General features: G+C 52.6%; 1 protein-coding gene across 1 annotated transcript; it reads left to right on the top strand.

Moving 5' to 3' along the window:
* Nucleotides 1-36: 36 nt before the first annotated feature.
* On the top strand, nucleotides 37-23,903 carry LOC133357913 (malonate--CoA ligase ACSF3, mitochondrial-like). The gene is made up of 11 exons (XM_061576094.1): nucleotides 37-191; nucleotides 4,007-4,319; nucleotides 5,906-6,321; nucleotides 7,085-7,240; nucleotides 8,675-8,832; nucleotides 9,735-9,880; nucleotides 11,277-11,389; nucleotides 13,564-13,690; nucleotides 16,193-16,327; nucleotides 17,008-17,119; nucleotides 23,741-23,903. Exons 2-11 carry the CDS (start codon nucleotides 4,022-4,024, stop codon nucleotides 23,853-23,855), a joined length of 1,776 nt encoding a protein of 591 aa, XP_061432078.1. The 5' UTR covers nucleotides 37-191; nucleotides 4,007-4,021; the 3' UTR covers nucleotides 23,856-23,903.
* The last annotated feature ends 2,176 nt before the right edge of the window (nucleotides 23,904-26,079 follow it).

Raw genomic sequence — 26,079 nt, 5'->3', positions numbered from 1 at the left:
GAGTCAAGGAGGGGCTTCAACTCAACGTCACGGAAACAGTCGCTCAAGCCGCCGGCGTGCCCTTGCCCTCCCCGCGTGTGTGGTGGGCCTCCCCTAGGTCGACTCAGCCTCGACACGAGTACCTGCCGGGGAGACAAAGGCGGTCGGGCGTGGTGCTGCTGGGTCACCCACATCTACACATCTTCGTGGTGGTACGGGTTGCCGGCCTTCACTAACAGCACTTGCCCCGGCAGTCTTGCAGGCTACACGGGTGATCTTTGCCTGTATCTTCGTAGGTGCTGCACGCTACTAACAGCACTTGCCCCGGCAGTCTGTTGCAGGCTACACGGGTGATCTTTGCCTGTATCTTCGTAGGTGCTGCACGCTACTAACAGCACTTGCCCCGGCGGTCTGTTGCAGGCTACACGGGGGATCTTTGTTTGTTGAACACGTGCCGGCCTTCGTAGGTGCTGCTCGCTATGAACAGCACTTGCCCCGGCAGTCTGTTGAAGGCTACACGGGGGATCTTTGTTGAACATGTGCCGGCCTTCGTAGGTGCTGCTCGCTATGAACAGCACTTGCCCCGGCGGTCTGTTGAAGGCTACACGGGGGATCTTTGCCTGTATCGTGGATTGCGTGATCTCCCACCCCCCACAAAGGCCACCCCAAGGTGACTAGTCACGTGTTCCCGTTTGTCGTGAGCACGTGGGTAGATTTCAACAGTGGAATCCCCCTCTGAACGATGGTAAAGCCACGTGGTTTAGCACGTGATGTTGCTTGAACCGGATAATTGATCTTTTACGGGTTTCATACGGCGAAAATACGTTTCAATAACAACACAAATGTTTGTCTGTTAGAGTTTCTACCCTGTGACGGGGCTTTTTTAGGATGAACGTTGAGATTTCTAAGGGACACGGGGTGACCAATACGGTCTGGAGTTGGTCCGTGATAATGCAGGGCACTGGTTAGGGGTTGACAGGTATGAAAAAGTGTTTTTGTGGAATGAGGAGTGGTGGGATGAGTGGTTGCGTAAGAGTGATGAGGTGAGCGTCTTTGTGGGAGGAGTGGTGGGATGAGTGGTTGCGTGAGAGTGATTAGGTGAGCGTCTTTGTGGGAGGAGTGGTGGGATGAGTGGTTGCGTGAGAGTGATGATGTGAGCGTCTTTGTGGGAGGAGTGGTGGGATGAGTAGTTGCGTGAGAGTGATGATGTGAGCGTCTTTGTGGGAGGAATGGTGGGATGAGTGGTTGCGTGAGAGTGATGAGGTGAGCGTCTTTGTGGGAGGAGTGGTGGGATGAGTGGTTGCGTGAGAGTGATGAAGTGAGCGTCTTTGTAGGAGGAGTGGTGGGATGAGTGGTTGCGTGAGAGTGAGGTGAGTGTCTTTGTGGGAGGAGTGGTGGGATGAGTGGTTGCGTGAGAGTGATGAGGTCGGGGGGGGGGGGTGAGAAAATCATCCCCTTTTTCACCCCAAAATCCTACATTGTGATATTTAAACAATTGATATTAAATTTCGATTTGAAGCTTTCGTGACTGCAGGGATTCATATTCTTGGCTCTTTCGGTAAAGTCACGTAGAAGGGAAATAATACAATAATAAAAATAATAAAACATAATAATATTAATACATAAAGAGACTAACAACATTGTAAATACATAATAATGAAAGAAACGTGGATGATTATCCACTACGCCAATTAATATTTACTGCACCTACAACAGGCTTTATTTTGGTGATTTCGAAAAGTGTATTGGTTTAGCCATGTTTGTGTTGTTGTAGTACAGAGTTAGACTGATGGCCTTAATCTAAGTTGTCTTGTGGTTGTTGTTGTTGTTTGACTTGCATCCCACTGGGATTTTTGCACACAGCGTTGGTGTACGGTGTTTTTTCTGCAATATTTTTTGCTGTCTTTTCTTGGATTTTCTGTTTGCACTTAGTCACATATTCACTTTAAGATGTTTTTTTGTTCATGTTTTTGTTTTTTGTTTGTTGCGGTTGCACCCGATTCAAGAGCTGAATGGCTCACAGGGCTATACCTAATAAATGAACTTGAACTTGAACAGGGGAATGGTCTGTTAAGCGAACACATTGGGCTCTATGGAGGCACTACTCAACACTATACACTACACTATACACTACTATACACTACACTACTATACACTACACTATACACTACACTATACACTACTATACACTACACTACTATACACTACACTACTATACACTACACTATACACTACACTATACACTACTATACACTACACTATACACTACATTGCTATACATTACACTATACACTACACTACTATACACTATACTACTATATACTACACTATACACTACTATACACTACACTATACACTACACTATACACTACTATACACTACACTATACACTACTATACACTACACTATACACTACTATACACTACTGTATACCACACTACTATACACTACACTATACACTACACTATACACTACACTATACACTACACTATACACTACTATACACTACACTATACACTACACTATACACTACACTATACACTACTATACACTACACTATACACTACACTATACACTACACTATACACTACTATACACTACACTATACACTACACTATACACTACTATACACTACACTATACACTACACTATACACTACTATACACTACACTATACACTACACTATACACTACACTATACACTACACTATACACTACTATACACTACACTATACACTACACTATACACTACACTATACACTACTATACACTACACTATACACTACACTATACACTACACTATACACTACTATACACTACTATACACTACACTATACACTACTATACACTACACTATACACTACACTATACACTACACTATACACTACTATACACTACACTATACCTACTATACACTACACTATACACTACACTATACACTACACTATACACTACTATACACTACACTATACACTACTATACACTACACTATACACTACACTATACACTACACTATACACTACTATACACTACACTATACACTACTATACACTACACTATACACTACACTATACACTACACTATACACTACTATACACTACACTATACACTACACTATACACTACTATACACTACACTACTATATACCCCAGACCCAAATGATTTCGTGGGCCTCATACGGCCCGCGGGCAGTACATTCCTCACCCCCTGCTGTAGTTAATAGTCGTGAAGAATCAATAATACGTCTCGGTATTTCTATTGTTTACGTTGTGCGTACGTAGTGTATAATGTACCGCATGCAATGTTGGACACTGAGATCACTCACACGGTGCCGATCGCCTTTGGAGTGGTTTCGCCGGTTTCGCCGGATCGGCCCGAGAACGCCGTGTAATGCTGCAAGCAGCCGGATAACCGCGCACGGTGCCGGATAATCGATGATCGACTGCAGTGTTGTTGTACGGCCCTCGCTTTACGCGCGGCGTTCACACTACGCGGTTTCCGTCAGGAGACGCGTTTTGTGTAACGCTGAACATGCCCCGTTAGAACGCGGTCAGCGAGACATGGGGGGAGGGAGCCTCTGGCCAACTGAGTTCCGTACCGGAGCGCTCACCGATCCTCCCCAGAGGTCGCAACCGGGTACCCGATACCCGTACCCTACCCGATACCCGGCTACCCGGCCGGGTACGGGTAGCCGGGTAGCCGGTTGTGACCCTGGTGCGGCCGGGTACGGGTAGACCGTGAGTCACTGGTGAGTCACCGTTTGTCACTCATTTCCCAACGTCTTGTCTCTTCTCACAATTCAAGTTCCTAGAATCAACCCACCCGCGCCTGCAACATGGCTTCATGCCAGAGGTCGCAATCGGGTACCCGATACCCGTACCCTACCCGTACCCGGCCGGGTACGGGTAGGGTACGGGTACGGCCGGGTACGGGTATGGGTACCCGTTTGCGACCCTGGTGCCGCCGGGTACGGGTAAGGAATCAAAACCCGTTTGCGCTCACCGATCCTCCCCCCCCCGTCTCACCAGCGCCGCGACGCCGTCATGCTGACATCGGCGCTCGCCCGCGCCAGCCGGGCGCTACCGCCGGGCGCCGTCGCCGCCTCTCCCGCCGGCGCCGGGGCCTTCGTTCACCGCCGGGCCTTCCGTCCGTCGGCCACCACCTGCTCCTCCACCTCATCTGCCTCTGGGTGTCTGTCCCCCGTGTCGTCGCGCGCCGCCGCGTTTGGAGAGCGCCTGGCCATCTCGGACCGGCACGGCACGGCGACGTATGGGGCCCTGCTGCGGGCAGCGGGGCGCGTCGCGCGGCGCATCCAGCGGGCACTCGGGGGAGATGACAGCGGTAAGTGGAGGGGCGAAGTGAGTCGTTGTTGTTGTGAGTTGTTGTTTTGTTGTTGTGAGTTGTTGTTGTGAGTTGTTGTTATTGTTGTGAGTTGTTGTGAGTTGTTGTGAGTTGTTGTTGTGAGTTGTTGTTGTTGTGAGTTGTTATTGTTGTGAGTTGTTGTTGTGAGTCGTTGTTGTTGTGAGTCGTTGTTGTTGTGAGTCGTTGTTGTGAGTTGTTGTGAGTTGTTGTTGTGAGTTGTTGTGAATCATTGTTGTGAGTTGTTGTTGTTGTTGTGAGTTGTTGTTAGTTGTTGTTGTGAGTTGTTGTGAGTCGTTGTTGTGAGTCGTTGTTGTGAGTTGCTGTTGTGAGTTGTTTTGAGTCGTTGTTGTTGTGAGTTGTTGTTGTGAGTCGTGAGTTGTTGTTGTGAGTTGTTGTGAGTCGTTGTTGTGAGTTATTGTTGTTGTGAGTTGTTGTGAGTCGTTGTTGTTGTTGTTGTAAGTCGTTGTTGTGATTTGTTGTTGTTGTCGTAGTCGTCGTGAGTCATCATCTCTCTGCGTCTTCCGTCCGCGTTGTTCACAGATCGCAGGCGCCAGGTCCCCACACCCCCCATGCTCCACGCTTCGCTCCCTTTCCTCAACGTTTGTGTGTCGGACTTCTTTCGCGCCACCATACATCGCCAACCGCGCTAATCGGAGGTGCGGTGGCAAGGCCAGCAGTCTAAACACGACAACGAGCAGTTCTCAACCTCACCAGACTTAAAAGTGCGTCGCTCCGATGGCTTCCTAACATCGTGAAGGAAGAGCGTTCCAGACGGCCGCAGAAGCGCATCCGAAAGCGCCGCGCAACGCGGTGACGACCACCGTCTCTTCGCTGGCGAGCGAGCGGTGTATTCGCTCGCCCTGGTAGACTTTCTGTCTGCTGGCCCCCTCCCTCACCCCCCCCCCACCCCCCACCTCGCCTCCCCGTCCGCCAGAGGTCGCAACCAGGTACCCGATACCCGTACCCTACCCGATACCCAGCTACCCGTACCCAGCTGGGTACGGGTAGCCGTTTGCGACCCTGGTGCGGCCGGGTACGGGTAGGCCGTGAGTCACTGGTGAGTAACCGTTTGTCACTCATTTCGGGTAGGGTACGGGTACGGGTAGGGAACGGCTACCCGTACCCGGCCAGGTACTGGTACGGGTACCAGAGGTGGGACAAAGTCATTGTTATGCAAGTCCAAGTCGAGTCTGAAGTCATCAAATTCATGACTCGAGTCTGACTCGAGTCCAAGTCACATGACTCGAGTCCACACCTCAGAGGTGGGACAAAGTCATTGTTATGCAAGTCCAAGTCGAGTCTGAAGTCATCAAATTCATGACTCGAGTCTGACTCGAGTCCAAGTCACATGACTCGAGTCCACACCTCTGACGGGTACCCATTTGCGACCCTGGTGCGGCTGGGTATGGGTACGGGTAGGCCGTGAGTCACTGGTGAGTAGCCGTTTGTCACTCATTTCAGGTAGGGTACGGGTACGGGTACCCATTTGTGACCCTGGTGCGGCCGCGTACGGGTACCGGTACGGAATCAAAACCCGTTTGCGACCTCTGCCGTGCGCCTCCCAGGGAATCCGGCGTCGCAGGCGGTGGCGTTCCTGTGCCCCAACGACGCGCGCTACGTGGCGGCCCAGTGGGCCACGTGGCTACGCGGCTCGGTGGCCGTGCCGCTCTACCACCGTCACCCGCGGCGCGAGCTCCACTACGTGGCGGGCGACTGCGGCGCCCGCGTCGTCCTCTCGACGGAGGAGTTCGCCGAGGCGGCCGCGGGTGTCGCCCGCGAGATTGGCGTGCCGCACGTCACGGTGATGCACAGCGACGTGTATGGTGGGGGGGGTGGCGGCGACGACGACGACGGGGCGGGGGGGGGCGGGGCGGCCGCCGGCGGCGACTGGCGAGACCACCCGGCGATGATCGTCTACACCAGCGGCACGACCGGGAGGCCCAAGGGAGTCCTGAGCACGCACGGCAATCTCCACGCGCAGGTACATGAAGCGGGTGCGGGGCCTGTAGCATGACGCTGTGAATGGGTGCTAAAAAATAAAAAAAACACGCAAATATTTAAACGCAAATTTGTAACTTGCATAGGAAGTAATTGTATTTTTTCGTTTGCTGTACAGCCAGATAATATGGCGAATCGATAACCTTAAACACGCAGTCGTTCATAAAAGTCGAAGGCGGTAGAGTACTATAGAATAGAGCAAGTGCAGAATCACTGAAACCGGAATAAAAAAAAACACGCAAATATTAAAACACTAATTTGTAAAATTTCGATTTAAAGCTTTTGTGACTGCAGGGATTCATCTTCTTGGTTCTTTCGGTAAAGTCACGTAGAAGGGAAATACATTTTTTATTACGTTTTATAAAAAATAATAATAAAAAACATAAAAAAATAATAAAAAACATAATAAAAGAATTCTCACGACGGTTCGGCCACAACGCAAGCAGCTGCCGTCAGGTGAAGACCAGGTCTGTCGGGGAGACAGCGTCTGAATGAAACAGCACCACGCTTAGAGCGTATATTTTTATTATTTTATTATTTCCCTTCTACGTGACTTTACCGAAAGAACCAAGAAGATGTATACCACTTATTTAAGTTTTAAGATTCCTACACGTTGAATGCACGCACCTTCCTGCCATAGTAAATGCCTTATCCGTGCAAACTTTCATGGCGAATAAAACCCTTTCCGATTCTGATTTGCATTTTTAAACGCCCGGCACGCGCCCGTTCCCGTGCCCGGCCTACAGGTCTCCTGCCTGCTGGAGGCTTGGGAGTGGAGCTGCGATGACGTCATCCTCCACACGCTGCCCCTGCACCACACGCACGGCATCATCAACAAGCTTCTGTGCCCGCTCGCCGTGGGGGCCTCGTGTGTCATGCTCCCCGAGTTCGATGCCCGGCAGGTTGGCGGTGGCGGGGAATGAGGAGTCGCCACGCCTGTCAGCTCACTCGTCCACTCGCTCGTTCACTCGCCCACTCACCCGTTCGCTCACCCACTCATTCGTTAATTCTCTCGCCAGCTCACTCGCCCACCCGCTCGTTCATTCGCCCACTCACCCGTTCACTCACACACTCATTCGTTAAGTCTCTTGCCCACTCACTCACCCACTCACCCGTTCACTCACCCACTCATTCATTAAGTCTCTCGCCCACTCACTCACCCACTCGCTCATTCACTCGCCCACTCATTAATTAAGTATCTCGCCCACTCACTCATCCACTCATTCATTAAGTCTCTCGCCCACTCACTCACCCACCCACTCATTCACTCGCCCACTCACCCGTTCACTCACCCACTCATTCATTAAGTCTCTCGCCCGCTCACTCGCCCACTCGCTCATTCACTCGCCCACTCACCCGTTCACTCGCCCATTCATTCATTAAGTCTCTCGCCCACTCACTCGTCCACCCGCTCTTTCACTCGCCCACTCACCCGTTCACTCACCCACTCACCCGTTCACTCACCCACTCATTCATTAAGTCTCTCACCCACTCACTCGCCCACCCGCTCGTTCACTCGCCCACTCACCCGTTCGCTCACCCACTCATTCATTAAGTCTCTCGCCCGCTCACTCGCCCACCCGCTCGTTCACTCGCCCACTCACCCGTTCGCTCACCCACTCATTCGTTAAGTCTCTCGCCCACTCACTCGCCCACTCACCCGTTCACTCACCCACTCGTTTGCTCATTCGCTAATTCGCCCACTGACTCACCCGCTCACTCGTTCACGGGATCAATCGCTAATTCTCGCTGGCTCGTTCGCTCGCCGCTGTGTTCACCCACCGTACGGAGGGTCACTGGAAAAAAAAGCACACGCTCACTCACCCACTCACTCACCCACTCACTAATTCACTCTTTCACTCACCCACTCACCCACCCAATCACTCATTCACTCACCCATTCACTCACCCACTCAATCGCTCACTCACCCACCCACACACCTGCTCACTCACTCACCGACTCACTAATTCACTCATTCACTCACCCACTCAATCACCCACTCACCCACCCACTCACTCACTGACCCACTCGCCCATTCACTCACCTGCTCACTAACCTACCCACTAGCCCATTCACTCACCCACCCACCCACTCACTCACTGACCCAGTCGCCCACTCACTCATCCACCCACCCACTCACCCACTCACCCACTCACCGGTTCCGTTCCGTCTACACGTACGTCATCAGAACTGGAAAGGGGTAACGACCGCGAGCATTTTTACTGACACGAAACGTGTCGAGTTGCTGCTGCTGCTGCTGCCGCCGTTGACCCTGCTCGTGCATCACCACTGCCAACGCATCGCCGTCGCTGTCCCACCCCCCCCCCCCCCCCCAGGTGTGGGAGCACCTGCTGAGCGGCGATGCGTCGCCGCGGGTGAACGTGTTCATGGCGGTGCCCACGGTGTACGCGCGGCTCATCGACTACTACGACGAGCACTACACGCGGCCTCGCGTCCGCGACTTCGTGCGCGGCATGTGCAAGGAGCACATCCGGTGCGTGTGTGTGTGTACGTGTGTGTGTGTGTGTGTACGTGTGTGTGTGTGTGTGTACGTGAATGTGTGTGTGCGTGTGTGCGTGTGCGTGCGTGTGTGTGCGTGTGTGTGTACATGTGTGTGTCTGTGTACGTGTGTGTGTGTGTGTTTGCGTGCGTGTGTGCATGCGTGTGTGTGCGCGCGCCCCTTGTGCACCATTCTAGCCTTCATTGGTGCTCGCTAACAGCACTTGCCTCAACAGTCTGTTAAGGCTATACAGGGGATCTTTGTCTTTGTGTGTGCGTGCGTGTCGCGGGGAGTGGTAGCTTACCGGTTTAGCGCTGCGCTCCGAACCTGGCGACCCGGGTTCAATTCCCACTCACGGCCAACATTGACGATTATCTGAACCGGCCCTGAGCCTCCCCTAGGTCGACTCAGCCTCAAATCAGTACCAGTTGCGGTGTGAAAACCTCGCCACCCGAGAGACAAAGCCGGCCGGGCGTGGTGCCGCCCACCCACCCCCTCGTGTGCCGCCGTGCCGGCCTTCACAGGCGCTCGCTAACAGCACTTGCCCCAACAGTTTGTTCAGGCTATAGGGGGGATCTTTGTCTATTGTGTAAGTGGAGAGAAGTGTTGAGAATGTTGCCCTATGAACCCGTCGATCTGAGTTTGACCTGAACCGGTTTTGGGCCGCTCCTCCGTCGACTCAGCCTTAAATGAGTACCTGGTGCGGTGTGCAAATCATCGCCACTGGGGAGACAAAGGCGGCCGGGCGTGGTGGTTGGCCACCCACCCCCTCGTGTGCCGCGCCGGCCTTCGTAGATGCCCGCTAACAGCCCCAACGGCCTGTTACAGGTCATACGGGGGAATCTTTGTCTTTGTACGGGTAGTGAACGCCACTCTCCCCTTTCGCGCCGTGGCAGCCTCATGGTGTCGGGCTCTGCGGCGCTGCCAACGCCGGTGCTGGAACGCTGGGAGGAGATCACGGGCCACCGCCTCCTGGAGCGCTACGGCATGACCGAGCTGGGCATGGTGCTCTCAAACCCACTGCGCGGGGATAGGATTCCCGGTGAGGATTCGGCGCGTACCAGCCGCGGCGCTGGGAGGTGTTAATTGTCTCGCCGGGTACGCGGGAGGTCGTGGGTTCGATCCCTGACCCTGACCGACGTCACGCGTTTGGAGCATCTGGCTGTTATAAATGTCCACGTGATTTCGATGTAAAGCTTTCGTGACTGCAGGGATTCATCTTCTTGGTTCTTTCGGTAAAGTCACGTAGAAGGGAAATAATAAAATAATGAAAATAAAGCATAATAAAATACTATGTATAATTTTTATTATTTGGAGCGCTGGAAGGAGATCACGGGCCATAATAAATATTATGTTACATTTATTTTATTTTATTATTTCCCTTCTACGTGATAAAATAATAAAAATAAAACATAATAAAATATTATGTTTAATTTTTATTATTTTATTATTACGTAAAGTCACGTAAAAGGGAAATAATAAACGAATAAAAATAAAGCAATATTTTATTATGTTTTATTTTTATTATTTTATTACTTCCCTTCTACGTGACTTTACCGAAAGAACCAAGAAGATGTCCACATGATGATAAGCCGATTTGTTGAGCTATCATTTATGACAGCCAGGATGCTTCTGAAATAGAGCTATATAGCTTAGTGATACCTGGTAGAATAAAAAAATGTTTGTTTCCGTATGGGTCTCTATAGGTTGCTATGGGTCTCTGTGGATCTCTATGAGTCTCTATGAGTCTCTAAAACATGCATTTAACGTATTTTGCTGCGTATTTGAAGCTTGTGGTGTCTCCCTTTCTCTCCTGTGGTGGTCGCGTAGAATTTTCTCCGGGGCCTCCGGGTTTTTGCCCTCCTCGTTTAGAATCGACGGCTCGCGTTTAACGGCGATTTGTGCTGCGAATAAATTCGCACATTGCGAAGAGCCCCCCCCCCCCCCTTTTTTTGGGCCATCGTTTGCGAGCTACATAGCTACGGTGGGCCTGACCTGGTCATAAGAAAATAACAAGAATAGATTCACGATTCGGAACAACGCTCCCCACCCCCAGTAACGCACGGCCGCCCTGGTTAGTACTGCGGCGATGATATTAGCCGAGGGAGGCGTTATAAATAAATAACCCCCGCGATGTCGTTTAAACGAAACAAGAAAACTGCTCAAGCCGGGTTCGATTCCCCGCTCATGGGCCGACACCTGTGACGGCTACCCGAACCGAAGCTGGGCCTCCCCTAGGTCGACTCGGCCTCAAATGAGTACCTGGTGCGGTGTGTAAACGTCGCCGGTTGGGAGACAAAGGGCGGGTCGGGCGTGGTGCCGGCCTTCATCGGTGCTACTCGCCAACAGCTCTTGCCCCTGCGGCCTGTTCGAGGCTATACGGCGGGGGAGGGACCTTTGTCTTTGTGGTGCCACCGTGGTTGTTGTTGTTGCCGTAGGCACGGTGGGGTCACCGCTGCCGGGCGTGGAAGTGAGGATCGTCATGGAGGCGGTGAGTGGGGGGGGCGAGTCGTGCAAGGCGATCGTCCAGGCAGACAGCAAGTCCACGAGGGTGAGTGACTCCGCCGCTCGCTCGCTCGCTCGCTCACCATGCGCTCGCTCGCTCGCTCATCCATGGTGGCTAGAAGATGTTAACTACCTCGCCTGGTATGCAGGAGGTCGTGGGTTCGATCGCGACCCTGACGCCTGCTGTATATTTGGAGTTTGCGTGTCTCTCTCACTCTCATCGTCGTCATCACGGTAACTAGGAGATGTTAACTACCTCGCCTGGTACGCAGGAGGTCGTAGGTTCGATCCCGACCCTGATGCCTGCTGCTGTATATTTGGAGTTTGCGTCTCTCTCTCTCTCTCACATCATCACGGTGGCTAGGAGATGTTAACTACCTCGCCTGGTACGCAGGAGGTCGTGGGTTCGATCCCGACCCTGACGCCTGCTGCTGTATATTTGGAGTTTGCGTCTCTCTCTCTCTCCCCGTGGTCGCCTGGATTTTATCCCCGGGTCCTCCGGGTTTTCCCCCTCCGCGTTTAGAATCAACGTCACGCGTCTAGATGATTTCTCTGCTATAAATTTCTACGTGATGATAACGACGACGACGATGATGATGATGATGATGAGCCACTTCGCTGGGCCGTCATTTGTGCTGGCCAGGTCGCTTCTGAGATGCCTAGCAGCTCAGTGGGACCTTACCTGGTAGATATAACATAAATAGTTTCAGTCGTAGTTTCACCCTTCCTATAAATTTCCCACAAAATCCCACGGCTGCCCACATGACCGGCCATGAAGGGGGGGCGGGGTGTCCTGGTCCTGGGGAAAATCACAAAAATGCGACACTCGCCATAGGAATGTGGAATTTCGATTTAAAGCTTTCGTGACTGCAGGGATTCATCTTCTTGGTTATTTCGGTAAAGTCACGTAGAATGGAAATAACAAAATAATAAAAATAAAACATAATAAAATAAATTCTCACGACGTTTCGGCCACAGCGCAAGCAGCCATCCTCAGGTGGAGAACAGGTCTGTCGAGAAGACAGCGTCTGAATGACAAGCCCCAGGCTTGGAGCGACTATTTAAGCTGGGATGGAGGGGCGAAGAGCGCCTTGACAAAATAATTTGCATATCAAGAGGAATTTAGCATATTTATGTGAAATGCAGAAATGTGCAATGTCCACCTGGATATGCAGGGTTGTTTTTAATGACGTAAAAAAAAAACTCAGCATGGACTGATCGTGCTTACGCGCAGTGAATAAAAGGGACCATTGCCTAAAACGTCGCCTGTTACACATTTGTTTCGTACAAACGGCGCGAGCGTTGTTACTCGCAAGCGACGCTTGTCGGCTTTGCTTCTTCTCGGTTGTGCCGATGCACCGCCGCCGACCCTGGGGTCCCTCCCCTAGGTCGACTCGGCCTCAAGTCAGCGCCTGTTGCAGTGCGCATGGAATGCATTGGCACTCGGGGAGACAAAGGCGACCGGGCGTGGTGCTGGCCACGCACCTCCCTCGTGTTGCCTGTGTTGCCCTTCATAGGTGCTGCTCGCTAACAGCACTTGCCCCGACAGTCTGTTAAGGCTATAGGGGGGATCTTTGGGGGGGGGGAGGGGGGGAGAGCACGTGCCTGGGACCCCATCAGAATATTTCGAGGCAGGAATCTGTGGAGACAAAGGTGGCAGTGCACGCCTCTTGACCACCCCCACCCCCCCGCCCGAGCGCCCTTGCCCCCCACGGTCTGCCAGAGTTCCACACGGGGGGGGTGGGGGGGCGCGTCTTTGTTTGCCCACACTCATCCCCGTCTCGACTCACTAGCTTGTCTCCGTGCTCTCAACTGACTGGCTACCCATCGCCAGTAGGGTCACACACAAGATCGCCTGCCTCTACCACAACGCCTTCATATCCGCCTGCCCGCCGTACCTCTCTTCATTATTGACAACTTGCAGCTCAGCACACGGCAGATGCCTGCGCAGCGCGACTCACGGCCTCCTCTTGATACCGAGATCCAGGATGGTCATCGTGTCTATGCGCCGTTTCTCGGTGGCAGCCCCAACAGTCTGGAACGATATCATCCCTCTGCACATTCGCAGCATCACCTCAATCGCCTCCTTCAAGAGACACTTAAAAACTCACCTCTACAATCACGTGCTTTTGAGCGACTCTGAGCTTGGCTCCGCGCCTCTGAGTTGCGGCCACTACGTCTGCAAATTTGCGCGCGTTACAAATTGTCGCCGGTTCGCAGGTGACGCCGGGCTTCGAGGGCAAGGAGGGCGAGCTGCAGGTGTCAGGACCCTCCGTCTTCAAGGAGTACTGGCGGCGGCCTCTTGAGACCAAGGAGGCGTTCACGTCGGACGGCTGGTTCAAGACGGGTACGTGCGGTTGTGGTGGTGGCGGTGGTGCGGTGGTTGGCGGTGGTGCTGTGGTGGCAGCCCTCGTTTGCGTGGCCTCGCAGCGGGCAGGAGCCGGGGTTCGATTCCCGACTCGGGCGTATTTCTGTGTGTGGAGTTTGTGCATTCTCTCTTCCCCGTGTTCTGTAGAGTGTGAGTGAGTGTGTGTGTAAGTGAGGTTTGACAGCAGAGGTCTCAATCCAAAAAGTCGGGTCTTCTCGGCCACGGGCATGCCCTCCTTTCTCTACGCTTGCGAAACGTGGACCCCCCACTAATGGAACATCTTCGCCGATTATAAACATTTAGGCTGGCCTGTCTACGATCCGTCCTGGGTTTAACCAGGCTGGATTGTGTGAGAAGCTCACATATCCTTGAAAGATCTGGACAAAGTCTCATCGGTGAGCTCCTCCGGCAGGCAAGGCTGCTTTGGCTGGGACATGTAGCCCACATGCCCAGCCACCGCATACCTAAACAGCCGGATTGAGGGGGCTAAACGGGCGCGACACTGGCTAGAGAAGAGATGGAGTGATGTGGTACAGGAGGCTGAGTGGACTTGCCGATGACTGGTACCAGCGGTGTCAAGATCGGCCTCTGTGGAGGAGGCTGCTGCTGCGATGACCAATCATCTGCAACTCGATAAAAAAAAAATGCCACAGTCTCCTCCCGGCCATCCCCCCCACGCCCGCCTCGCTTTCCCGTTCACGTCACCATCGCCGCGTTAATTAAAACATCGCATGTAGCGCAATCCCACGCCGGCGGCAAACAACCGTTGTCCCCGTCGCGATAATTAGGCCCGCATCGTTAGTACACCGGCCTAGCGATTCGACGCTAACGAGGGCATCGGCACCATCATCATCATTATTTGAACGAAAATTTTGGCGCGTGGGAGGGAGTTAATTTGTTTCAGGTAGTCGCGGCGGTGTTGGCGTCGAGCGGCGTTGCATTTAGATTGGAGCCCCCCCCCCCCCTTTAGTAAAAGTTTTTGCATTCGCGTGACGCGAGACATGAAAATCAAAGCAAATTTTTTTGCAAATTTTTTTTTCTTTTTTTTTACTAAAAATAACAGCCAGGATCTCTTCACCGTTCAATTCCGCCGAGCGGGAAACCGTTTTTCGCGCCCGAAAAAAATCCCAAGAGACCCGCCCGCTCCCTCTGGAATGGAATCAACCCTTTTGCCGTTGCAGTTTTTCTTCCGGTTCCGATTCCCACGACGTCCACGTGCTGACAGGTACCCGTGGCCTTTCGCGGGCCTGCCCCGTGACATACACCAACGGAACCGGAAGAAAAAAAAACTAAATCAGACAACTTCTTGGTTCTTTCGGTAAAGTCACGTAGAAGGTAAATAATAAAATAATAATAATAAAACATAATAAAATACAATTCTCACGACGTTTTGGCCACAACGCAAGCAGCCGTCCTCAGGTGAAGAACAGGTCTGTCGGAAAGACAGCGTCTGAATGAACACCACCAAGCTTGGCAGCGTAGATTTAAGCTGGGTTGGAGGGGGAAGGGCGCCTTTCCGACAGACCTGTTCTTCACCTGAGGACGGCTGCTTGCGTTGTGGCCGAAACGTCGTGAGAATTGTATTTGAGAATGTTTTATTTTAATTATTTTATCATTTACCTTCTACGTTACTTTACCGAAAGAACCAAGAAGATGAATCCCTGCAGTCACGAAAGCTTTAAATCGAAATCAGACAACTTTATCGGTGCCGAGGCTCCCACAAGGCCACGCGGGAGGGCGTGTGGCACAGCTTGGCGCCTGCTAATCGTAGGGCGCGGCCTCTGTCACGACAGGTTCTCTGCGCTATGGCGTCAAATTATCGGCGCAAATGCACCACGCGTTGACGCCCGTTGTACCCTTGGAGTTTGCGTGTCTCTCTCTGTGGTCGCGTGGATTTTTCTCCCCTCCACATTCAGAATGGACGTCGGGCGTTTCGAGCATTTTCTGCTGTATTCTTAGGTTTTTTTCGGTAAAGTCACGTAGGAAAAAAATAAAAATTAATAAAATAAAATAAAAATCACGACGTTTCGGAGGCAACACAAGCTTCCGTCTTCAGGTGGAACCGTCACAGCACGAGTATGGAAGCTTGTGTTGCCTCCGAAACGTCGTGATTTTTATTTTATTTTTATTTAAATTTTATTAATTTTTAACCTACGTGACTTTACCGAAAAAACCTAAGAATATGAATCCTTGCAGTCACGAAAGCTTCATTTTCTGCTGCTCTGCATTTCCACGCGATGTCTAGAAGCCTCTTCATTTCACTTTCATTCGTGATAGCCAGGTGCCCACAGTGGGCCTTACCTGGCAAGACAAAGGATAGTTTGCGCCTGGTACGATGCGTGAAACACCAGCTCCGTGCCGGCCTTCACAGGAGGTGCTCGCTAAACAGCACTTGCCCCTGCAGCCTGCGTAGGCTACGGCGGGGGGGGATCTTTACCTTTGTTTCTGTGCACCCCCCCCCCCCCTTCCCGCGGGACGCAGGCGACACGGCCGTGTACCGTGACGGCGCGTTCCGCCTGCTGGGGCGCACGTCAGCTGACATCATCAAGAGCGGCGGGTACAAGATCAGCGCGCTGGAGGTGGAGTGGAATCTCCTGTCTCACCCCGACATCACCGGTAGTTCCGCTATACCCCCCCCCACCGCGCCCCCCCCCCCCCCACCGCGCCCCCCTCCCCTCCCCGCCACAGGCTAACACCGCGTGAGAAATTCACATGGTCCAAAAGTCAAACAAATCGAGTTCCTGTTCCAACGAGCATTGAGGCGCGGCACCCGTGCCACCCAGCGGCCCCGTGCGTCGTGCCCGCTGTTCCTTCGTAGGGTCTTCGCCAAAAAACGGCACTTGCCCCCACGTGTTCCTGCTCCACCCACCCGCCCACACACCCACCCACACACCCACCCACCCACCCACCCACCCGCCCGCCTGCCGACCCATTCACCCACCCGCTCGCCCACCCGCCCAACCGCCGACCCGCCCACACACCCACCCACCCACCCACCCACCCGCCCACCCGCCCACCCGCCCACCCGCCTACCCGCCTACCGACCCATCCACTAACCCGCTCGCCCACCCGCCCAACCGCCGACCCACCAACCCACCCGCCCACCCATCCGCCCACCCAAACACTCACCCACCCAACCGCCCAACCGCCGACCCACCCGCCCACCCACCCACCCACCCACCCGCCTGCCCACCCATCCATAAACCCACCCGCCCGCCCACCCGCCCACCAACCCACCCACCCACTTACCCACCCACCCGCCCACCCGCCCTCCTACCCTCCCACCCCCCGCGCAGACGTGGCGGTGATCGGGTCCCCCGACTCGCTGTGGGGCCAGCGAGTGACGGCGCTGGTGGTGCTGCGGCGGGGAGCGACGCTCACCCTCAAGCAGATCAAGGAGTGGGCAAGGTAAGCCTGAGCCACCGCCTCCTCTGTGCGGGGCCCTGCAAGTTTCGCTGGCTGGCCTTCCTGCTTGGATTCGTGCCCGCCTGGCCAGTTAGGTGGGCCGGGCCGGCCGGCCCACCGAGCAGCCAGATAAACACATTTTTTTTTTACTTTTTTGATATTTTTGTTACTTTATTTTACTTTTTTACTACACCCCAGGTAAGGCCCATTGAGCTATAACGAAGCACTTTTTCAGAAGCGGGGCTGGCCATCGTAAGTGGTGGGCTCGGCGCCGGCAGGCCTAGCATCGTCGCCTGGAAATTCGCGGCAGCGGTCAACGAAATACTCCCAAAATGCGCGACGGTGATTCTAAATGCGAAGGGGGAAAAAGCGGAGGACCCCGGAGGAAAGAAATCCACGTGACCACGTGGAGAAAGACACCGCAAACTCCACATATACAGCAGCAGGCGCCAGGGTCGGGATCGTACCCACGACCTCCTGCACACCAGGCGAGGTAGTTAACATCTCCTAGCCACCATGATGATGATGATGAGAGAGACACGCAAACTACAAATATACAGCAGCAGGCGTCAGGGCCGGGATCGTATCCACGACCTCCTGTATACCAGGCGAGGTAGTTAACATTTCCTAGCCACCGTGATGATGATGATGTGAGAGAGAGACACGCAAACTCCAAATACACAGCAGGCGTCAGGGTCGGGATCGTACCCACGATCTCCTGCATACCAGGCGAGGTAATTAACATCTCCTAGCCACCGTGATGATGATGAGAGAGAGAGAGAGACACGCAAACTCCAAATCTACAGCAGCAGGCATCAGGGTCGGGATCGTACCCACGACCTCCTGCATACCAGGCGAGGTAGTTAACATCTCCTAGCCACCGTGATGATGATGATGATGAGAGAGATGCAAACTCCAAATATACAGCAGCAGGCGTCAGGGTCGGGATCGTACCCACGATCTCCTGCATACCAGGCGAGGTAGTTAATATCTCCTAGCCACCGTGATGATGATGAGAGAGTGAGACACCGCAAACTCCAAATATACAGCAGCAGGCGTCAGGTTTGGGATCGAACCCACGACCTCCTGTATACCAGGCGAGGTAGTTAACATCTCCTAGCCACCGTGATGATGATGAGAGAGTGAGACACGGCAAACTCCAAATATACAGCAGGCGTCAGGTTTGGGATCGAACCCACGACCTCCTGCATACCAGACGAGGTAGTTAACATCTCCTAGCCACCGTGATGATGATGAGAGAGAGAGAGACACGCAAACTCCAAATACACAGCAGGCGTCAGGGTCGGGATCGTACCCACGACTTCCTGCATACCAGGAAAGGTAGTTAACATCTCCTAGCCACCGTGATGATGATGAGAGAGAGAGAGACACGCAAACTCCAAAAACACAGCAGGCGTCAGGGTCGGGATCGTACCCACGACCTCCTGTACACCAGGCGAGGTAGTTAACATCTTCTAGCCACTGTGGCGCCCCAATCATCGGCATTAGGGAGACAAAGGCGGCTGGGCGGGGGCGGGTGGGGGGTGGGGGGAGCGGTGACGTGCGGAGGCGGGCCGACGAAAGTGAGAGCCCTAATGAAATAATGAATGAAACGTTTAAAATCCGCGAGGATGCCTATCGCTCTCTCGTAGCGGCGTTGCGCAAATTAACGCGCGACTTTGCGAGCGGGCGGTGGTGGTAGTGGTGCTAAAATTTAAATTATCACCTTGCTGCAGTAGGGGGGGCGGCGGGGGGGGGGGGGGGGTAACCGGCGGCGGGCGTATAATTTCACGACGATGACGGATTATAAATTTAAGCAACAAAAAAAAACTCGGCCACCGTATTGCATCGTGGACAACAAACGGGGAGAGTGGGGTGTGTGAACGGCCGGGCGTCTACGTTAATGACTTGGCGTGCGTTTTTTGGGGGTTTTTTTTTTTCGCTGCGGTGCCAAAATGCCATTTTAATTGTCAATTATTTTTTTAATTGTCGCGGCAAAATTTTAGTTTTTTTTAAACGCGCTGCGAAACACGCTCCCGGGTTACTGAAAAAAATTGAATGTCTTTTATGTATTACATTTATTTATATAATAATATTATTTTATATTTCGATTTTATAATCTTATTTTTTTTGCGGCGTCAGTCGGCTCACGTCGCGTTTTACGGCAGCGAGCGTCACGCCGGGAGGGGGGCGTCTTGACAATATTGCCGCGTTTGGTGAGGAACTTTAAAAAAATAAGTCTAACGCCCTCACCGAGAGCTCCGATGCAAACCGCGGCCGGTCCTCACCAGGGATTTTGGCGGACGTTGTCGTCCGTGCGTCCATACCGGTGGTCTGAGCGTGTGCGTGTGCGCATTCTGCTGAACTTCTTTCGGGCCGCCGTTTGTACCCAACCGCGGTGGGAAGGACAGGAGACTCGGCACGACAACGAGCGGTTCTAGAGGAATCCGTTAGCCAATCTGGGCGATTTAAAAGCGCACAGTCGCAACCGGGTACCCAATACCCGTACCCTACCCGATACCTGGCTACCCGTACCCGGCTAGGTACGGGTACGGGTACCCGTTTGCGACCCTGGTGCGGCCGGGTACGGATACGGGTAGGCCGTGAGTCACTGGTGAGTCACCGTTTGTCACTCATTTTGGGTAGGGTACGGGTAGGGAACGGGTACCCGTACCCGGCCAGGTACGGGTACGGGTACCCGTTTGCGACCCTGGTGCGGCCGGGTACGTGTACGGGTAAGGAATCAAAACCCGTTTGCGACCTCTGATTCCAGGGGCTTACTTGGATTGTAAGTACAGCCGCGGCTGGATCCACGGGCAGGTCACGTGCAGCAGCAGCAGCAGCGTAGCTACCACCACCACCCTGACCCTTTCACTCCGCTGCGTCTTCCCCCACCGCCCCCCTCCCCTCGCCACGACAGCTCACCGCCCCCAGCGAAATGTGCAGCCTACGCGATCACCGCAGCCACCGAAACCCAAACCTCGTCCTCTCCATCGACCCCCCACCACCACCCTTGTCCACTTCCCAGCGACCTCGTGGTCACCACGGCGGTTTGTGGTTGTGGATGTGGTTGTGGATGGGATGTGGTTGTGGATGTGGTTGTGGATGTGGTTGTGGTGTGGTTGTGGATGTGGTTGTGGTTGTGGATGGTGGTTGTGGATGTGGTTTGTGGATGTGGTTGTGGATGTGGTTGTGGATGTGGTTGTGGATGTGATTGTGGATTGTGGTTGTGGATGTGGTTGTGGTTGTGGAGTGTGGTTGTGGTTGTGGAGTGGTTGTGGTTGCTGTTGTGTGGTGTGGTTGTGGATGTGGTTGTGGATGTGGTTGTGGTTGTGGTGTGGTTGTGGTTGTGGAGTGTGGTTGTGGTTGTGGTTGTGGATGTGGGTGTGGTTGTGGTTGTGGATGTGGTTGTGGTTGTGGATGTGGTTGTGGTTGTGGATGTGGTTGTGGTTGTGGAGTGTGGTTGTGGATGTGGTTGTGGATGTGGTTGTGGATGTGGTTGTGGATGTGGTTGTGGATGTGGTTGTGGTGTGGATGTGGATGTGGTTGTGGTTGTGGATGTGGATGTGGTTGTGGATGTGGTTGTGGATGTGGTTGTGGATGTGGTTGTGGATGTGGTTGTGGATGTGGTTGTGGATGTGGTTGTGGATGTGGTTGTGGTTGTGGATGTGGTTGTGGATGTGGTTGTGGATGGGTTGTGGATGTGGTTGTGGTTGTGGATGTGGTTGTGGTTGTGGATGTGGTTGTGGTTGTGGATGTGGTTGTGGATGTGGTTGTGGTTGCGGTTGTGGGTTGTGGTTGTGGATGTGGTTGTGGATGTGGTTGTGGATTTGTGGTTGTGGTTGTGGATGTGGTTGTGGTTGTGGATGTGGTTGTGGATGTGGTTGTGGTTGTGGATGTGGTTGTGGATGTGGTTGTGGATGTGGTTGTGGATGTGGTTGTGGTTGTGGATGTGGTTGTGGTTGTGGATGTGGTTGTGGATGTGGTTGTGGATGTGGTTGTGGATGTGGTTGCGGTTGCGGTTGTGGATGTGGTTGTGGTTGTGGATGTGGTTGTGATGTGGTTGTGGATGTGGTTGTGGATGTGGTTGTGGGTTGTGGTTGTGGATGTGGTTGTGGATGTGGTTGTGGATGTGGTTGTGGTTGTGGATTGTGGTTGCGGTTGCGGTTGCGGTTGCGGATGCGGTTGTGGATGTGGTTGTGGATGTGGTTGTGGTTGTGGATGTGGTTGTGGTTGTGGATGTGGTTGTGGTTGTGGTTGGTTGTGGATGTGGTTGTGGATGTGGTTGTGGTTGTGGATGTGGTTGTGGATGTGGTTGTGGTTGTGGATGTGGTTGTGGATGTGGTTGTGGATGTGGTTGTGGATGTGGTTGTGGTTGTGGATGTGGATGTGGTTGTGGATGTGGTTGTGGTTGTGGATGTGGTTGTGGTTGTGGATGTGGTTGTGGATGTGGTTGTGGATGCGGTTGTGGATGTGGTTGTGGTTGTGGTTGTGGATGTGGTTGTGGATGTGGTTGTGGTTGTGGTTGTGGTTGTGGATGTGGTTGTGGTTGTGGATGTGGTTGTGGATGTGGTTGTGGATGTGGTTGTGGATGTGGATGTGGTTGTGGTTGTGGTTGTGGATGTGGTTGTGGTTGTGGATGTGGTTGTGGTTGTGGATGTGGTTGTGGTTGTGGATGTGGTTGTGGTTGTGGTTGTGGATGTGGTTGTGGTTGTGGATGTGGTTGTGGTTGCGGTTGCGGTTGTGGATTTGGTTGTGGATGTGGATGTGGTTGTGGATGTGGTTGTGGATGTGGTTGTGGTTGTGGATGTGGTTGTGGTTGTGGTTGTGGATGTGGTTGTGGTTGTGGATGCGGTTGTGGTTGCGGTTGTGGGTTGTGGTTGTGGATGTGGTTGTGGTTGTGGATGTGGTTGTGGATGTGGTTGTGGTTGTGGATGTGGTTGTGGATGTGGTTGTGGATGTGGTTGTGGTTGTGGTTGTGGATGTGGTTGTGGTTGTGGTTGTGGATGTGGTTGTGGATGTGGATGTGGTTGTGGATGTGGTTGTGGTTGTGGATGTGGTTGTGGTTGTGGATGTGGTTGTGGTTGTGGATGTGGTTGTGGATGTGGTTGTGGATGTGGTTGTGGGTTGTGGTTGTGGATGTGGTTGTGGTTGTGGTTGTGGATGTGGTTGTGGTTGTGGATGTGGTTGTGGTTGTGGTTGTGGATGTGGTTGTGGATGTGGTTGTGGTTGTGGATGTGGTTGTGGATGTGGTTGTGGTTGTGGTTGTGGATGTGGTTGTGGATGTGGTTGTGGTTGTGGTTGTGGATGTGGTGTGGATGTGGATGTGGTTGTGGATGTGGTTGTGGATGTGGTTGTGGTTGTGGATGTGGTTGTGGTTGTGGATGCGGTTGTGGATGCGGTTGCGGTTGCGGATGCGGATGCGGTTGCGGTTGCGGTTGTGGATGTGGTTGTGGATGTGGTTGTGGTTGTGGATGTGGTTGTGGATGTGGTTGTGGTTGTGGTTGTGGATGTGGTTGTGGTTGTGGATGTGGTTGTGGTTGTGGTTGTGGTTGTGGATGTGGTTGTGGATGTGGTTGTGGATGTGGTTGTGGTTGTGGATGTGGTTGTGGATGTGGTTGTGGTTGTGGTTGTGGATGTGGTTGTGGTTGTGGTTGTGGATGTGGTTGTGGTTGTGGATGTGGTTGTGGATGTGGTTGTGGTTGTGGATGTGGTTGTGGCTGTGGATGTGGTTGTGGATGTGGTTGTGGTTGTTGTGGTTGTGCACGTGGGATAAATTTCGGCGCTCTCCGCCGGAGTGGCGCTCAGTGCGGGCATGGCCCACGCGCTCCGTGAGCCGTGGGTCACCAGCTGTGACGACTTCCAGCGGGGCCTCCCCTAGGTCGACTCGGCCTCAAATGATAACCTGGTGCGGCGTGTAAACATTGGGGAGACAAAGGCGGCCGGGCGTGGTGCTGGCCCACCCGCATCGTCGTGTGCCGTGCCGGCCTTCACAGGTGCTCGCTAACAGCACTTGCCCCGACAGTGTTGAGGCTATACGGGGGGGGAACTGGTAAAATAAATAGTCAAAAATGTTTAGTTTAATAATTGTTTTTTTACCCTTCTATCTGGCAACAAAACTGACACCTTTTTTACAAGGAGTCATGTTTGCATAGACCACAATACCTGCGGTCATAATGCAAAAAAAACATAACTCTGATAATGTATGCACTGTCCTTGAAGTTGATTTCCTTAGAGCCTATTCTGACATGGGTTGGACCAGATGACGCCAAAGGCGTCTCGGGTGTGGACCAATCAACTTCAAGGACAGTGCACATTATCAGAGTTATGTTTTTTGTTTGCATTATGAACGCAGGTATTGTGGTCTATGTAAACATGACTCCTTGTAAAAAAGGTGTCAGTTTTGTTGCCAGATAGAAGGGTAAAAAACCAATTATCATATTTTTTACTGGCAAATGAGGTTCCAATGATGTTTAGTTTTTGTTTTGTTATGCTACGTGGTGGCATAGTCTTGAAAAACAGTTGGTTATTATCATGCCCCGACACGCGTGAAAAAACAGCCTCCGTAAGTCATTGGATTTCCCCGCATGATGGGTAAAGTTCGCGATCGCCGTGCGTGCACAGGGAGAGGATGGTGGCCTACACGATCCCGTCGGAGATGATCCTCATGGATGAGCTGCCCAGGAACGCCATGGGCAAGGTGAACAAGAAGGACCTGCTGAAGAAGTTCTTCCCGTGACGGCGGAGGGGCGCTGTTGACGGCTCCAGGTTTTTGGTGGGGGGCTGGTTGTGGTGGTGGTGGGTGGGTGGGGGGATTAGAAGCAAGGATGTTATTAATGGATGGGCAGAGAGAGAGAGAAAGATGGGAAGAGGGGAAAGAGCTTCATGGCTCATCGGATTCTTCTTCCGGTAGGAATCAATGTTCCGACTATACTCTTAGGTTTTTTCGGTAAAGTCACGTAGGTAAGAAAATACAATTATAATTAATAATAGAAATAAAATAAAATAATAAATTACGACGTTTCGGAGGCAACACAAGTCTCCGTCATCAGGTGGTACCGTCACAGCTAGATTTACTGTATCAACCTAAGAGTATGAATCCTTGCAGTCACGAAAGCTTCAAATCTAGAATCAATGTTCTGATTTTGAGAAGGCTAGGAAGAATGGGGAATGGGAGGAAAATGATGGAAATGGAAAGATGGGAGGGAGGGAGGTTGGTTGCATTAGGGCCTCAACACTGCTGCTGCTGAATGGAGGAAAAGCGGCGTCTGTTTTCAGAGTGGGCGGGGAGAGGGGAGGGGTTCAGAGTGGGATGACGATCGCTTGTGTTGTAATCCAAACGTCGTGTTTTTTTTTCAACCTAACTCCGTGACTTTACACCGAAAGACGAAAATAATTTGAATTCCTGCAGTCACGAAAGCTTTAAGTCAAGAAATAATACATTTGTAAACGCGACACTCTTGATGGGCAGGTGAAGAAGGATCTAAAACGGCAAGAATTTAGTTTGTAAAACTCCAACCACGTGGCACAACCCAGAAACAAATTAAATTGAACTATGAACTAAACTATTTATTTTTCAGAAGCGATTATTATAAATGATAGTTCATCGAAGCGGCTTATCCCGTGGACATTTTTTCGCGGGCAAATACTCTAAACGGCGTGATGATGTTGATTCTAATTGTGCAGGGAAAAACCTGGAAGAAGCGGAGAAAAATCCACGCGACCACAGAGGGAGAGAGAGAGAGAGACACGCAAACTCCAAATATACAGCAGCAGCAGGCGTCAGGGTCGGGATCGAACCCACGACCTCCTGTATACCAGGCGAGGTAGTTAACATCTCCTAGCCACCGTGATGAAGATGAGAGAGAGGCAGAAAGACACGCAAACTCCAAATATACAGCAGCAGGCGTCAGGGTCGGGATCGAACCCACGACCTCCTGCGTAGCAGGCGAGGTAGTTGACATCTGCAAGCTAGCGGTCTTCTCTGTTGGTTGCCGGGCTCAAAAATACCATTTATCCCCCTCCCCTAAGTTAGTGACAAGCACGGCGCAGGGTTTGCGTTCCCGTGAACACCCAAGCACTTACCGCGCAGAGACCGGGGCATTCAAATGAAGGCCCTTTGTGACGTCGTCGTTGGCGCGGCCAATCGTAGTTTGTCCGACGAATTGCCCTCTAAGGTCTTGAATGTTGCACTATATAAAGTTTTTATTTTTTTACAAACTCCAGGACTCTCGACCACCACCACGCTCAGTGTGTCTCTCTCTCTCTGTCTCTGCCGCGTTTGCCAAGTTGCTCCTCCCCACACTCGAATGCAAATTAACTCGTTCCACGCTGCACGCGCGCGATTATTGTCAAACGCGTTTCCTCGTCGTGAAGCGGTCAGCGCTGCCTTCGTCACGTGGAACGCGTGCACACACACACGTGCACACACACACACGTGCACACACACACACAGAACACGTGACACACACGGAATGTGTGCACACACACAGAACACGTGCACACACGCACAAGGAACACGCGCACACACACGGAACACGTGACACACACACGGGACACGTGACACACACACGGGACACGTGACACACGGAACACGTGACACACACACGGGACGCGCACACACAAGGTACACGTGCACACACACACCGATATCTCAATCTTAATATGAATCGGCTGTACGAACGTAATTGCTCGGCGCGTCACGTGGGGCGTGTTTAACAATCATCGAGCGCGTGCGGCGTGGAACCTGTGCACGTGAATGGGGAGGAGGAGATTGGCACATTAGGGGGCACAGGTGGTGCATCAGCCAGTCGTCTCAGTCATCTCAGTCAGTCGACCCGTGGCACCTGCTGGGTCTGCCCCGTGACCTCCTGCCAGCGGGCGTTCGACACTTCACGTGGTAGCCTCAAGGTGCACGTGGCCTGGCACAAGCGTCGTGGTGACGTCAACGCCACTTAGTGGTG

Source organism: Lethenteron reissneri, chromosome 60 (genome assembly GCF_015708825.2).
Source record: "Lethenteron reissneri isolate LAM-NWPU_2019-01 chromosome 60, ASM1570882v1, whole genome shotgun sequence".
Lineage (NCBI taxonomy): Eukaryota > Metazoa > Chordata > Hyperoartia > Petromyzontiformes > Petromyzontidae > Lethenteron > Lethenteron reissneri.
Note: the sequence above shows the minus strand (reverse complement) of the source record. Positions and strands in the feature narration are given on the sequence as shown.